Source organism: Littorina saxatilis, linkage group LG2, assembly GCF_037325665.1.
Source record: "Littorina saxatilis isolate snail1 linkage group LG2, US_GU_Lsax_2.0, whole genome shotgun sequence".
NCBI lineage: Eukaryota > Metazoa > Mollusca > Gastropoda > Littorinimorpha > Littorinidae > Littorina > Littorina saxatilis.
This window is the reverse complement of record NC_090246.1, coordinates 50,099,147-50,111,977: the sequence shown is the minus strand read 5'-3', so window position 1 is coordinate 50,111,977 and position 12,831 is coordinate 50,099,147. Positions and strand designations below refer to the sequence as shown.

Genomic DNA, 12,831 nt, shown 5'->3' with positions numbered 1-12,831 from the left:
CAGAACGTGCTTTTCAGCGATGAAAGCCGTTTCTGCATTGACCATGCCGACGGGCGTGTTCGGGTATGGAGAAGAAGTGGTTACCGCTATGCTGACAACTGTGTCGAGGAGAACAACGCCTGGGGTGGGCTCAGCCTCATGTTGTGGGGCGCCATCGGCCACAACCAGGTGCTAGGCCCCGTCATCTTCCAAGGCTTGGGTCCTGGACCCGGCAACGGCGTAACAGCGCAGCGCTATATGGACCAGGTGCTGCACCCTCATGTACTGCCCTTTTTTCAAGCCCATGGAAACTGGGTTTTCCAGCACGACAACGCGCGCCCCCACACCGTCAGGGCCACTCAGGATCTCCTGCACCGCTCAGGCATCCAGGTGATGCCTTGGCCAGCGTTATCTCCTGACATGAACCCTATTGAGCAATTTTGGGACTTGCTCCAGACACAGCTCAACAGGGTCGTCCCAAGGCCCACAACTGTCGCTGATCTTGATCGGGCCGTCCGGCAGGCCTGGACCAACATTCCCAGGCAAGCCAGCAACACGTTGGTCCGCTCAATGCACCGCCGATGCCAGGCCGTCATCGATGCTAATGGGGGCCACACACGCTATTGACTGTTCTGTTAAGCGCTAATATCGCATCGTCTCCGCAACCTTACTGTGTTATGGACCATAAGTCAGTGTTCTACTCTACCAAAAATTGGACATTAATAATAAAATTTGAATTTTTGTACGATTTTTTTATTAGGCAATAAATGACACTAGACACTGTTTTTCGCGTTTCTTTTGGACGTCAGTATACATGAGCAATTCATCATCCTGAGAACAGCATCTGTTATTAATGCGAAGACTTAACAGTTTCTTTTGAGCAGTTTCCCCGCCTTATCTCAGCCTTGTTTCTATTTGATAATTGTCATTCCTCTCTATGCTACCATAAAAAGAAGTATTACATGTGTGCGCAGGCGTGCACATGTGTGTGTGGGTGCGTGCGTGCATGTGGGGGTGTTAGTGCGCAAGGTTATTGTTTAGTGTCGGCAGAATACCAAACTTATTTGAAATCACAGAAAAAATGTACCGCCATATTGGACAAAGTTTTTCATGGTTCTTAAACTTGGCACCAAGAACTGCCTAAAATTGCCAAACTTTTATGGCTAATTCTGCAAATTTGCCAAAGAAAATAAATCCTAGCATCCTGGTGTATGTGTTCGTGTGTGTGCATGCTTCGTTTTAATGTACTGGCATGTGGTATGAATATTCTTAGTATTATATATGATATGGCCTTTTAAATGTTGCAAAGTTAATTGAATTTAATGTTCAGGTTACGTTCCAGTGATATGTTAGTGCAATATTTTTCTTAATGTTGAAGAAGTGTTGAGTAGTGTAGAATTTGTGAGGCCTAAGTTGTGACACTTTTACTATCTGTGTTGTGTGGTGTATGTGTTTTTCATACATGGCTTGGATTTGGAACAAAAGTCATCAGCCTGACCATTACAGGTTTTAGTGATTTATGTAAGAACCCTCCGAAAGATCTCTGGGTCTATAAGCATATTGGGGTGTTCATGCTGGCAACTTTTTCTTCTTTTTGTTGTTGTAAGATACCCCCCGGATTCTGTTTCTCCTTTTACCCTTAAGTGTTTTTTGTATAGAATATAGTCAATTTTTGTAAAGATTTTAGTCAAGCAGTATGTAAGAAATGTTAAGTCCTTTGTACTGGAAACTTGCATTCTCCCAGTAAGGTAATATATTGTACTACGTTGCAAGCCCCTGGAGCAAATTTTTGATAAGTGCTTTTGTGAACAAGAAACAATTGACAAGTGGCTCTATCCCATCTCCCCCCTTTCCCCGTCGCGATATAACCTTCGTGGTTGAAAACGACGTTAAACACCAAATAAAGAAAGAAAGAAAAGTTGTTGTAAGATACGAACTCACTATCCCCATATACTAAGAAATAATGTACACAACCTAGTACAAGAAAAAGACAGTTTTGGGATTACATGTAGTATAATGCCTGGATGTGATTGTGAATACTAATTTTTGAGTCACTTGAGAAAAAGTGACTCTATGTAATCGGTCAGTGTTAGTCTGTCCGGCCGGCCGGCCGTCCGGCCGGCCATCCGGCCGGCCGTCCGTAGACACCACCTTAACGTTGGACTTTTCTCGGAAACTATCAAAGCGATCCGGCTCATATTTTGTTTAGTCGTGACCTCCAATGACCTCTACACTTTAACGATGGTTTCGTTGACCTTTGACCTTTTTCAAGGTCACAGGTCAGCGTCAAAGGAAAAATTAGACATTTTATATCTTTGACAAAGTTCATTGGATGTGATTGAAACTTTGTAGGATTATTCTTTACATCAAAGTATTTACATCTGTAGCCTTTTACGAACGTTATCAGAAAAACAAGGGAGATAACTAGCCTTTTCTGTTCGGCAACACACAACTTAACGTTGGGCTTTTCTCGGAAACTATAAAAGTGACCGGGCTCAAATTTTATGTGAACGTGACTCATTGTGTTGTGAATAGCAATTTCTTCCTGTCCATCTGATGCCTCATATAATATTCAGAACTGCGAAAGTGACTCGATCGAGCGTTTGCTCTTCTTGTATAGTTATGGCATTCCTTCACTGAGCATGAAGTTGACTTTGTAAAGTGTTGTTACATAAAATTCAATGCCATAGCTTCCTTCACCGACCTTTTTTAAGGAGACTTTCCAAAGTCGACTTCACCTAAAGAATATCAGGCTTTGTTAAAACCCGTGATGGTACATGTATTATTTATGCAGTAAAACGGGGTTTCAAGGTTTTTGTTTTTAACCGGGTATTTTGTACAGTCTGTAACCCAGGACAGGCATCAACTACCAAGACACATTTCTTTTAAAGTAAAGGAAAGGTAGCTGATAAACGAATAATGATCCCATCCCACTACTCTTTCGAAACACAACTCCAATTTTGTGTCTATGCTGTGAATCTTGATGCATTTTAGGACTGTATTGAAAGAAGAGTGATGCGAAAGGCTGGAATGATTGCAAATGACAATGCGCATGTACTGGCCCAGTACTTTGAATGCCTGCCATCGCGTCAACAGTTCCGCGTGCCAATAAACAGAACTCTCAGGGCTAGTAAAAGTTTAATTCCATTGTCCATTACGCTCTTACCTAAACAGTAATGTTTTTGTGATTCCGATGCTGCTGTTTTGGGTTTGGATTATATGAGGAGGAAGTTCTCCTGTTGTTGTTTTAGAGAGATTAAATAAGTGTTGGTGTTTAAGTAACCGAGTGCCGAAACACCACAATCACCTTTGGAGGCGAAGTCCAATCAAACAGGATTGAGAATTTTAGAGCTTATTTCTAAGCCCTTTAAAAACTGTTATGCATTCGCAAAGGAATCCATGAACATACAGAGAGACAAAAGCCGCCAGACCCATCACAAACAGAACTCTACAATCCACAGGTGTTGCCTACTTCAAAGGCGAACAACTCTGCAGAGTCTGCTGTGAAGAGCGACGGTAGTCTCCCTGTCACATTTATACATCTTTTACATCTTAACGGCATATAGTTCCGATGTGGTAGTTTGTGATTTTTAAACGGAATTGAACGGCATTTTTTGTATATGACTATTTTACATATCTGTTTTAAATCTTAACAGCGACACATGTGTATGCAGACAGGTGTTTATTTATTGCATATATATTCAAATATAATATTCAAATATAATATTAGTGTTGTAGTCCTTCGTTTGTCTTTATGTTATATGTACCACCACTACAATTTCTCCATGTGAGATAATAAAATTAATTTGATTTGATTGATTTTGATTGTATGTTAATGATGATGTACCCCCCGCGGGTTAGGGGGAAGAATTTACCCGATGCTCCCCAGCATGTCGTAAGAGGCGACTAACGGATTCTGTTTCTCCTTTTACCCTTGTTAAGTGTTTCTTGTATAGAATATAGTCAATGTTTGTAAAGATTTTAGTCAAGCAGTATGTAAGAAATGTTAAGTCCTTTGTACTGGAAACGTGCATTCTCCCAGTGGGGTCATATATTGTACTACGTTGCAAGCCCCTGGAGCAATTTTTTGATTAGTACTTTTGTGAACAAGAAACAATTAACAAGTGGCTCTATCCCATCCCCCCCTTTCCCCGTCGCGATATAACCTTGAACGGTTGAAAACGACATTAAACACCAAATAAAGAAAGAAAGAAAGAATGATGATGTGATCCTATCATATTTTATTTGTGTGTTAAATTTCGGCCTGGGTTTATGCACTGATATTGTTTTACTTGTGTGTGTGTGTGCTTTTTTGTTTTGTTTTTATTGTTTTCTTTTTATTTTTTATACAAAGCCGGGTTTTCCCATGTAACATGCCCCTAATGGTTTTGCCGTGAGGGCGTAAAGCTTACATTTTCTCTTTCTCTGGGTTTGTTTTTCTGGTATGTTTTCAGTACGGTTTTATAAATTATATCTATATGAAAATTGGGTGTATGACATTGATTGGTGTACGCTAACGCACCTTTCTTTGTTAAAGTGATCAAAAAATAAATTGTTTGATTGAATTGCTTAATCTTGCATCAGTGTGTTATAAAGCAAATCACCAGACAGAGTATGGATGCACTTCTAACGAAGTCATCTTTTTCTGTGTGTGCGCGTGTGTGTGTGTACATTTATTAACTTTTTTTTCTTAATAACAACTGTCACACACAGTCAAAGTAGTTCATCCACTCGTCCTCAAACTGTGCTTCAGTCATGTGAGATACAGTCTTACACTTATATTTCACAGACACACACCACCAAGCGGAATTGACAATAAGACAACAATCTGACAAGATAAAAAATGAACAGAGATGAACATACGCACATAACTATAGCACACAAGTTTTTCCTCTCCTATCCTTCAGTAAGAGGTGTAGTTCACGCCATCGTCGGTTCTGAGAACGGCTCAATTGGGCATAAGTGGCTTAATTTGATACCTGGCATGTGAGTGCTTTTCGAGGAGGTTCACTTCGTGCAGGCGTCTTTCTTGGGATAAAATAGCACTGGAGGCACTTTCCTTTTTACATTGTCAAGTTTTGACTAAAATGTTTTAACATAGACTGGGAATCGAGACGAGAGTCCTGGTGTGTGTGTGTGTGTAGATCGATTCCGAGGAAACTACTGGACCTATGTTCATTAAAAAAATATTGCAGATGATATCCCCCGACTAATTTTTCGATAAATGTCTTTGATGACGTCATATCCGGCTTTTAGCTAAAGTTGAGGCGGCACCGTCACGCCCTCATGTTTCGATCAACTTGATTAAAATTTGGGTCAAGCAATCTTCGACGAAGCCAGGACAGTGGGGTTGCATTTCAGCTTGGAAGCTTTAACAATTAATTGATGAGTGTGGTCATTAAAAAACCTCAAAATTCCAATTAAAATTAAAATAATCGGCTCAAACATGATTTCATCTTATTCTTTATCATTTTCGGATTCCAAAAACATATAGATATGTTATGTTTGGATCAAAAACAAGCTCAGAAAGTTAAAAAGAATACAGAAAAGCGCGCTATACTGGCTTGTGACTTCAAGCTTTCAGCTATGCAAATTAGGTTTATTTGGCTTGTGTTACCAAGACAATGTATTAGCGCATTTTCGGCCGTGAGGCTTCAGACCGCCGGTGGTTTACTGGTCTGGGTGAAAGAAATGCTGTGCACTCAGTTTCCTTTCCTTTACAGATTGACTAAATGTATTGATTTCGGTTTACGCGGCTTGTTTCTTTCTCCGATCACATTGAAGAACACCATCACATTGAAGAATACTGTCTTCTGCATCGACAAAGTTTACGGGCCATTTGCTATTTTTACCCTGTATTCTTTCTTCTTCTTCTTCTTTTGTTTTATTTTTAAGTTAAAAATTGAGTTTTCCGGTAACACACTTGGAATTGAGAGGAGCTAGATGATTGTAGGTGTGAGTGCAGAGCGATTCACGGAAAGCTTCCAGACAGTTATTGATACAGTAACACTTTTTTTGTGAATTCATCCAGATACGTAATAACCCCATTCTTTTTTTTTTCTTTTTTTTTGCTTTTTTGTGTGTGCTTTTTTTAAAAATTTTAATTCCAACATGTAGTAATAACCCCATTCGTTTTTCTTCTGATTTTGTTGTTGGGGGTAAATGTCAGAAGACGCGTATCCGGTTTTTAAAAGAAGGCCGTATTGTGGTGACCGCATATTTGTATCAAATTAGGGGAGACCGGGGCTAGTCCGCCCCCGGGGCACATCCGTCTTTGTCTGTTTATTCTTACGTTTGCCACCTTTTAGTCTTTCGCACCATGTGAGAATGGTGTCCCTACTTCCCGCCATATCCTGCAGAAGTTTAGAGGTTGCGCGCCCATATATCGTGAGTACAGATCACAAAAAGTGTTTTTCTTCATTTTTGGCTCACGAAGTGTAGCCTATGCGATGCTAACTTTTGTCTGTCTGTGCGTGCGTGCGTATGTATGTATGTATGTATGTCTGTGGTAGAAACTTTAACATTTGAAGACGTCATATTACATTGACGTCACATTATGACGTACGAGGGTTAGACGTCACGCGATGGAATTACTGAAAGTCTCGGTGATTGTTATTTTGAGCGGGCCGAGACTATTTGGCAGTCGTGTCCATGTAAGTAGGCTACATGCAGACAGACAGATCTAGATCTAGTGTCTCGCTTTCTTGCACAGTTTCCTATGCTCTTTCTGTGTGTGTGTGTGTGTGTACTGTGTGTGTACTGTGTGTGTGTGTGTGTGTGACGGAGTGATTGAGTTTGTGTTACTGTTTGTCGATTTCTTACGTGAGCCTTGAAGGCTTCGCCTCTTGTTGTAACATGAATGCATAGCAGTTGACTTAGGTTTTGATGCATTACCTCTGAGAACAAATACTTAGTCTTGGTGTCGAGTGAAAGTGCGTTAATTAAGGTCGAGTTCTGACGAAAGTTTTGCTTCTTCCTTCCCATGTTGTGCTCGCTATCTGGCACTAGAGTTGCCTGCCCGTGCGGGGGCAAGTCCGCCTATTTGTCACGGGGCAAGTCCGCGGCATGAAGAATGTGCAGGTGTGGGGAACAGTCCAGTTTACATCTGCCATAACTGTGGCTCTGATGGTGACTCCATCTATTCTCGATGGTAAAGATTGCAGATTCATGTCTAAAAAAGACTGACGCCGATTTGTGTTACATTCTTTCGACATTCTTTTGTATTTTGTCATTGGCATTTTTTAACCTAAATATTGAAGGGAATTAAAAAAGCTTTCCCACTGATCGCGTGCTTGTTTGACTGACTGTGTGTGCGTGCGTGCGTGTGTGTATAAAGCTTGCCCACTACTAGTCTTGTACCTACTATGGGATGAGAGCGGCGGACTTGCCCCACCCTGTAGGCGGACTTACCCCGACTTGGGGCAAGTTCGCCTACGTTAGGGTAGGTCTACTTAAAGCAGTATGTACAACAAATGTTCATGCGCACATAAAAACTGTCTGCACATTGATATCAGCTACACATTTGTCTTGATGTAAAATAAAAAATCAGTCTTCTAGTTCATCAAACTCGCCAGTTATGCTACCAAAAGCATAAAAGTAGGCGGACTAGCCCCGGTCTCCCCTACTTGATTGTTCGTTGTTGTCAAACAATCTTTAACCAGTTTTGCACTATGGGATTGCATTTCAACTTGGAAGCTTCAAATGTAGTTAACTTGTTAATTACAATTATACAACCACTAATTGAAATTTTGATAACAGATTCAAAAATGATCGCATTTTATCATTTCCTGAATCCAAAAATATAATAATATGTGATGTTTACTGATTAAATTCGGTCCGAATAAAAGAAAATGGGTCCTATAATGTTCCCATGAACAGTACGTCGACCCAGTGGTCCTCTAAACAGACCGACAGATAGTTTGGTCAGCAATTGAACGTTCCAATTCTTGTTTTTTGATTCTGAATTTTGGATCGTTAGAAGTCTTATCTGTTTTTGGATTTCTATGTTCACATGCTTTGCAGAGACCAGTGCGACCTGTCTCGACGGTCTTCTTGTTTCGGCCAGCCAAGCCTTACTGATTCGCCTTTGGTGACTGATCCCGGGTCAGTTTCAGTGTTGAATTTTAAGTTTACTAAATGTTTCAACATCGCTTCCCGCGAATCGTTTTTCTTTATTTTTGAGGGGAGAGGGGCGATGTATGGATTACATAATATCGATCTCATTGATCGTTTTCTTTGCAGAGAAGATTGCATTATTTCTCACTTTCGTCAAATTGAATTAACCTCTTTGGCGACCTAGGACGAACTTGTAGCCTTGCCATCAGTGAAGCTATGGCACAGTGAGCTATGCGATAATAACATAATTTCTTATGACCTCTCCGATCTCTCAAATGCGTCGGCCTGCACAACAGATGTTCCGGACTGACAACAAGTTCAGAAATAGTTCCTTTCATTATAATGCCTTAATATTGATTCAACCCCTGCTTACAATAATTAAAGTGATAATGAAAGTGAAATTAGGTTACGGCAATCTTGCAAAAATGATGAGCACGAGATTGAGCGCAATCGCGTTTTCTACACACACACACTGACACACACACACACACACACTGACACACACATACACACACACACACACACACACACACACACACACACACACACACACACACACCTTCTCCTTCAAATGCACTTGGACAAAAAGCAGCCACCGTGTACATATCGAATTATGGACCCCTTCTGCGTCAGTGGGTGCACCCACATTAGCAGGAACCACTCGTACCTAAATTTCGCAAAACAAATACTGGTATACGGGGGACCCCGGTCACCCACCCCACCCCCTTGACGATCCTCGATTTATGATGACACCTCCCCCTTACCTCCACCACAACCCCACCCGGTCCCACCTTTTTAGTAAAACTGGTATAGTAGTTTTGTTCTCCCCAGATTGTGTATGTGTAACCTCTGTAAACTTACTTCAGTTAAAAGACTCCCTTCTTTTTAAGATATGATGCTCTCTGATATTTGAAGGTCCATAAAAAGGGTTCTACTGTACTTTCACTTTTAAGAAACTGCATGGGCGTGTGTGTGGATATATGCGCTTTTCGTGTTTCACGCTTTTTGTAGCCTATGGTATACAAGCTTTATGTGGCCTTTTTTTAAAATTTGTTACTGAAATAAAGGACCTTTTCAACGGTATGGCACAGCTTTCAAAACGACAAGGTAAGTTGTATGCCACTTTGATTCAAGGTGTGTCCAACGTATGCTCTGATTCTAGTGTTTAATAGCCAAATTGTTGTTTGTGCATTTATAGTCGAACCTGTCTATAACGACGGACCGGTGTAACACGACAAAATTACTCCCACGAGATTTATACTCCGGAGTAAAAAATTTCGCACGAAAACTTTACTCCCTTTACGAAAAAATGACTCCCCAAAAACACGAGAAAATTACTCCCCACGAAAGGTGTGTTTCGAGTCAACATTTCGGTCGAAAATGTTACTCCCCTGACGAATAAATAACGAATAAATTAATTATTACACCCTAACACGAGCAATTTACTGCCCACGCCAGGTGTACGAAACTTTTCCTCACCTGTCCCCTGTTAGTCTTGGTGGTGGAAGGGGTGGACGGAGGGTGGCGCGACATTTGCACTAGATCACATATTGGCATTATCCCTTCGTCCGCATTCCATTTTCGCGTACGAAATGTTTTACTGGAAATAAAAAATTGGGGAGTCCAAATTTCGGGGAGGGAGTAATTTTTTCGTACCTTTGGTAGTTCTTTTCTCGTACGAAAGGTGTACTCGGAGTAAACTGAGAATTTCGTACAGAATTTTTTTACTCCGGAGTAACTTTTTCGTGGAGTAAAAATGTCGTGTTACACCGGCTCAAAGTGTTCGTAATTAACGTTGTCACTATGGAAAGGTGAATTATATAAAAGACAAACACTGAGTTACTAGTCTGGGATCCTTGGGAGTGGCTGTTGTGGGCTTTCGCCGGAGAGGCTGTCGCAAGAGCAGGTTCAACTGCCAGTGTATTATGAGATGTGTCTCTGCTGAGACAACGTCTTCTGATAAATTCTTACAAATATGATCAACTCTATTATGTGAAAATAGAGTGAAAAGAGGTTCGCTTTCACTTCAATAACTTCGTTAATGTGCTTGGTTTAAAACAGCATCTCCACTATACAACCCAAGTTCAAGCTAGCACAAAAGTCTGATAAAGTCTGCATCCAGGCACAGTACTGTTGGGGAGTATAATCACAAGTGAGCCTTCGGAACACTAGTTAGCCCTTGCTGTCGATTACAACTGCATGGAAGTGGCCTCGTGCTTGGTCCTGGAAAGACAACCTCTCTGTCCCGCCACACAAGCTGTGAATGGAATGAAAAGTACTTTCAGAACACACAAAAATGTCATTTGAGAGATCTCTTTCAGGAGATGGTAGAGCCGCGCGTACTTTCCAGAGCCATCACAGTCAGCAACGGAGCCAGCACGGAAAAGGTTCTTTACTTCAGGAGATATTTGGATGAGACCTGTTGAGCCCTCATTCATGCTGAGCATGGACGAAGACTGCATGGAAGCAGAGGTTTTCTCAATTTGATATCTGGACAAAATGTTGACAGTCCGGAGTGGATGCACAAGTGAACTTTCGGGATACACCGTCCATTGACCAGCGCGAATAGCTGTGTAAGGACCCTTCGCCCGGCCGGCCATGGAGACTCAGTTGTCCAGAGTGGAAGTGATCGAAAGAGTGTGCTGTTCTTCGTCCATGCCCATTGCTGTGGATTTGAATCACAGGTGGTCTTGAGGAACACTCAACCCGTTAAAATACATGGGAGAAGCTGATGGACCCGTAAATGCTGGCACTCCCGCCATCCATGGGGTCTACATGGACAGGAAGGAAAGTTTAAGCTTTACTTCCTCACGGCAAAGCCATTCGGGGCATGTGAGATTACATGGGCAGCGCAGCAGTGGTCTCAGTCTTGATCAGCCGACATTAATTTCTCCACTTCTCCACTCAGCCCATGGTCAAGCATCACAGTACACTGGTCAAGTCTTCGCCCAGGCACTGCCGGTATTGAGTAGTAGAATCACAAGGTAACTTTTGACACTCTTCCTCAGTGGAAAGACTTGTGAGAAGTCCTGGTGTAAACTATAGTGCCACTGAATCATACTGATGAGTAGAATATCGTAAACGGATTTTGGGACACTCCATCTGATGAAAAACTTGTGAGAAGTCCTGGTGTTAACTATATTGCAACTGATCCATGCCGTGGAATGGATTCGCAAGCGGACTTTGGGACATTCCATCTGATGAAAGACTTGTGAGAAGTCCTGGTGTAAACAATAGTGTCATTTGATCATGCTGTGCGGTGGAATATCGCAAGCGGACTTTAGGACGCTCCATCGGATAAAAGACTTGCCAGAGGAACTGATGGACCCGTAAATGTTGGAGCTCTTCCATCTATAGAATCTGCTTTGGGGGTGGGGAGGGGGCGGGGCAGACGACTCTCCACACAGCCCAGGTTCAGGCATAGTAGACTGATGATGTCCAGATCTTGCGGAGATAAACCACAAGATTGGAGCTGAATTACCCACGCAAACGAGACCCGTCAGCATCGGTGACAGTAACGGCAAGGAAGCAGAGGTCTTATCCTGGCGACGTTGGGATGAGGTTATGAAGCTGGTGAAATGTATGTCCACGCTCAATATCGTGAAGATATTTCACACGTAAAGTCCCAAGCACGCGGCCATTCTTTGAGAGTTGGTTCGTTGCTGTTGTTTCTTGTCACGAGACCCAGAGTGTCATATGAGACTGATTCAGCATCAGAACGGAGAGAGCAACAAATAGACCCGTGCTTGCTTGGTCCGCAAGCGTCCAGGGATGCTGTGCATGAAAGCAGAACTGAGTCTCTCCGGGTGATATTTGACTGAGATTTATACGTGTGGATTTGATTCACAAATGAACTTTTTGGACACGCCGTCCTTTTATATTTTTGTTTTAAAAGAAGAAGCCTTCTGTAGGTCACACTGCCTGGCTTGTTGTCATAAATCTGAGGACGTCTACCTCCTGGCAAAGTCAGTTCCAGAAAGCGTGATCACACACACTGGCTGTGTTGAAGTCATACATCTGAGGACGTCTACCTCCTGGCAAAGTCATCATTCCGGAAAGCGTGATCACACACACTGGCTGTGTTGAGGTCATATATCTGAGGACGTCTACCTCCTGGCAAAGTCAGTACCGGAAAGCGTGATCACAAATGCACTTTCGGAAAACTCCGTCCGTTGGCATTGAGAGACTTGTGAGAGGAAGTGATGGACTCGCGTATACTAGACGCCTCATAATCCATAGAGACCGCCGCGTGAGAGTAGCGGTCATCTCCCGGCGACATTCGGATGAGATGACACAGCTTGAGTATCTTCTTCAGGCTGTTTCGGAAGCGCTTGTTCATCCCGAAGTACACGAAGGGGTTGTAGCAGGAGTGGCTCATGGCCAGCCAGTGGAAACAGAGCCAGACGATGTTCATGTGCGGCTGGTTGTAGATGGAAGGGTCGAGGTCACCAGCCAGGGTGATGACGTGCAGAGGCAGCCAGCACACAGCGTAGATGAGGACCACCACGATGATCATCTTCATTATCTGCACGCAGACACCAAAGTCGACAAAGTTTTAAGAATTTAAAACTGGTAGGTGAGGAAGCAGAAACACGCAAACACGCACGTACGTACGCACGCGCGCGCACACACAAGCACACACACACAAACACACACACACACACACACACACACACGCGCGCGCGCGCGCACACACACACACATACACACACACACACACACACACACAAACACACA

General features: G+C 42.6%; 1 protein-coding gene across 1 annotated transcript in view; it reads right to left on the bottom strand.

The window, feature by feature from the left end:
- Nucleotides 1-8,582: 8,582 nt before the first annotated feature.
- LOC138953317 (RYamide receptor-like) overlaps nt 8,583-12,831 on the bottom strand; it is a 32,314-nt gene continuing 28,065 nt past the window's right edge. Inside the window, exon 3 of the mRNA XM_070325119.1 lies at nt 8,583-12,619. Coding sequence (XP_070181220.1) covers nt 12,236-12,619 — 384 coding nt within the window. The 3' untranslated portion in view covers nt 8,583-12,235. The remainder of the gene's footprint in view (nt 12,620-12,831) is intronic.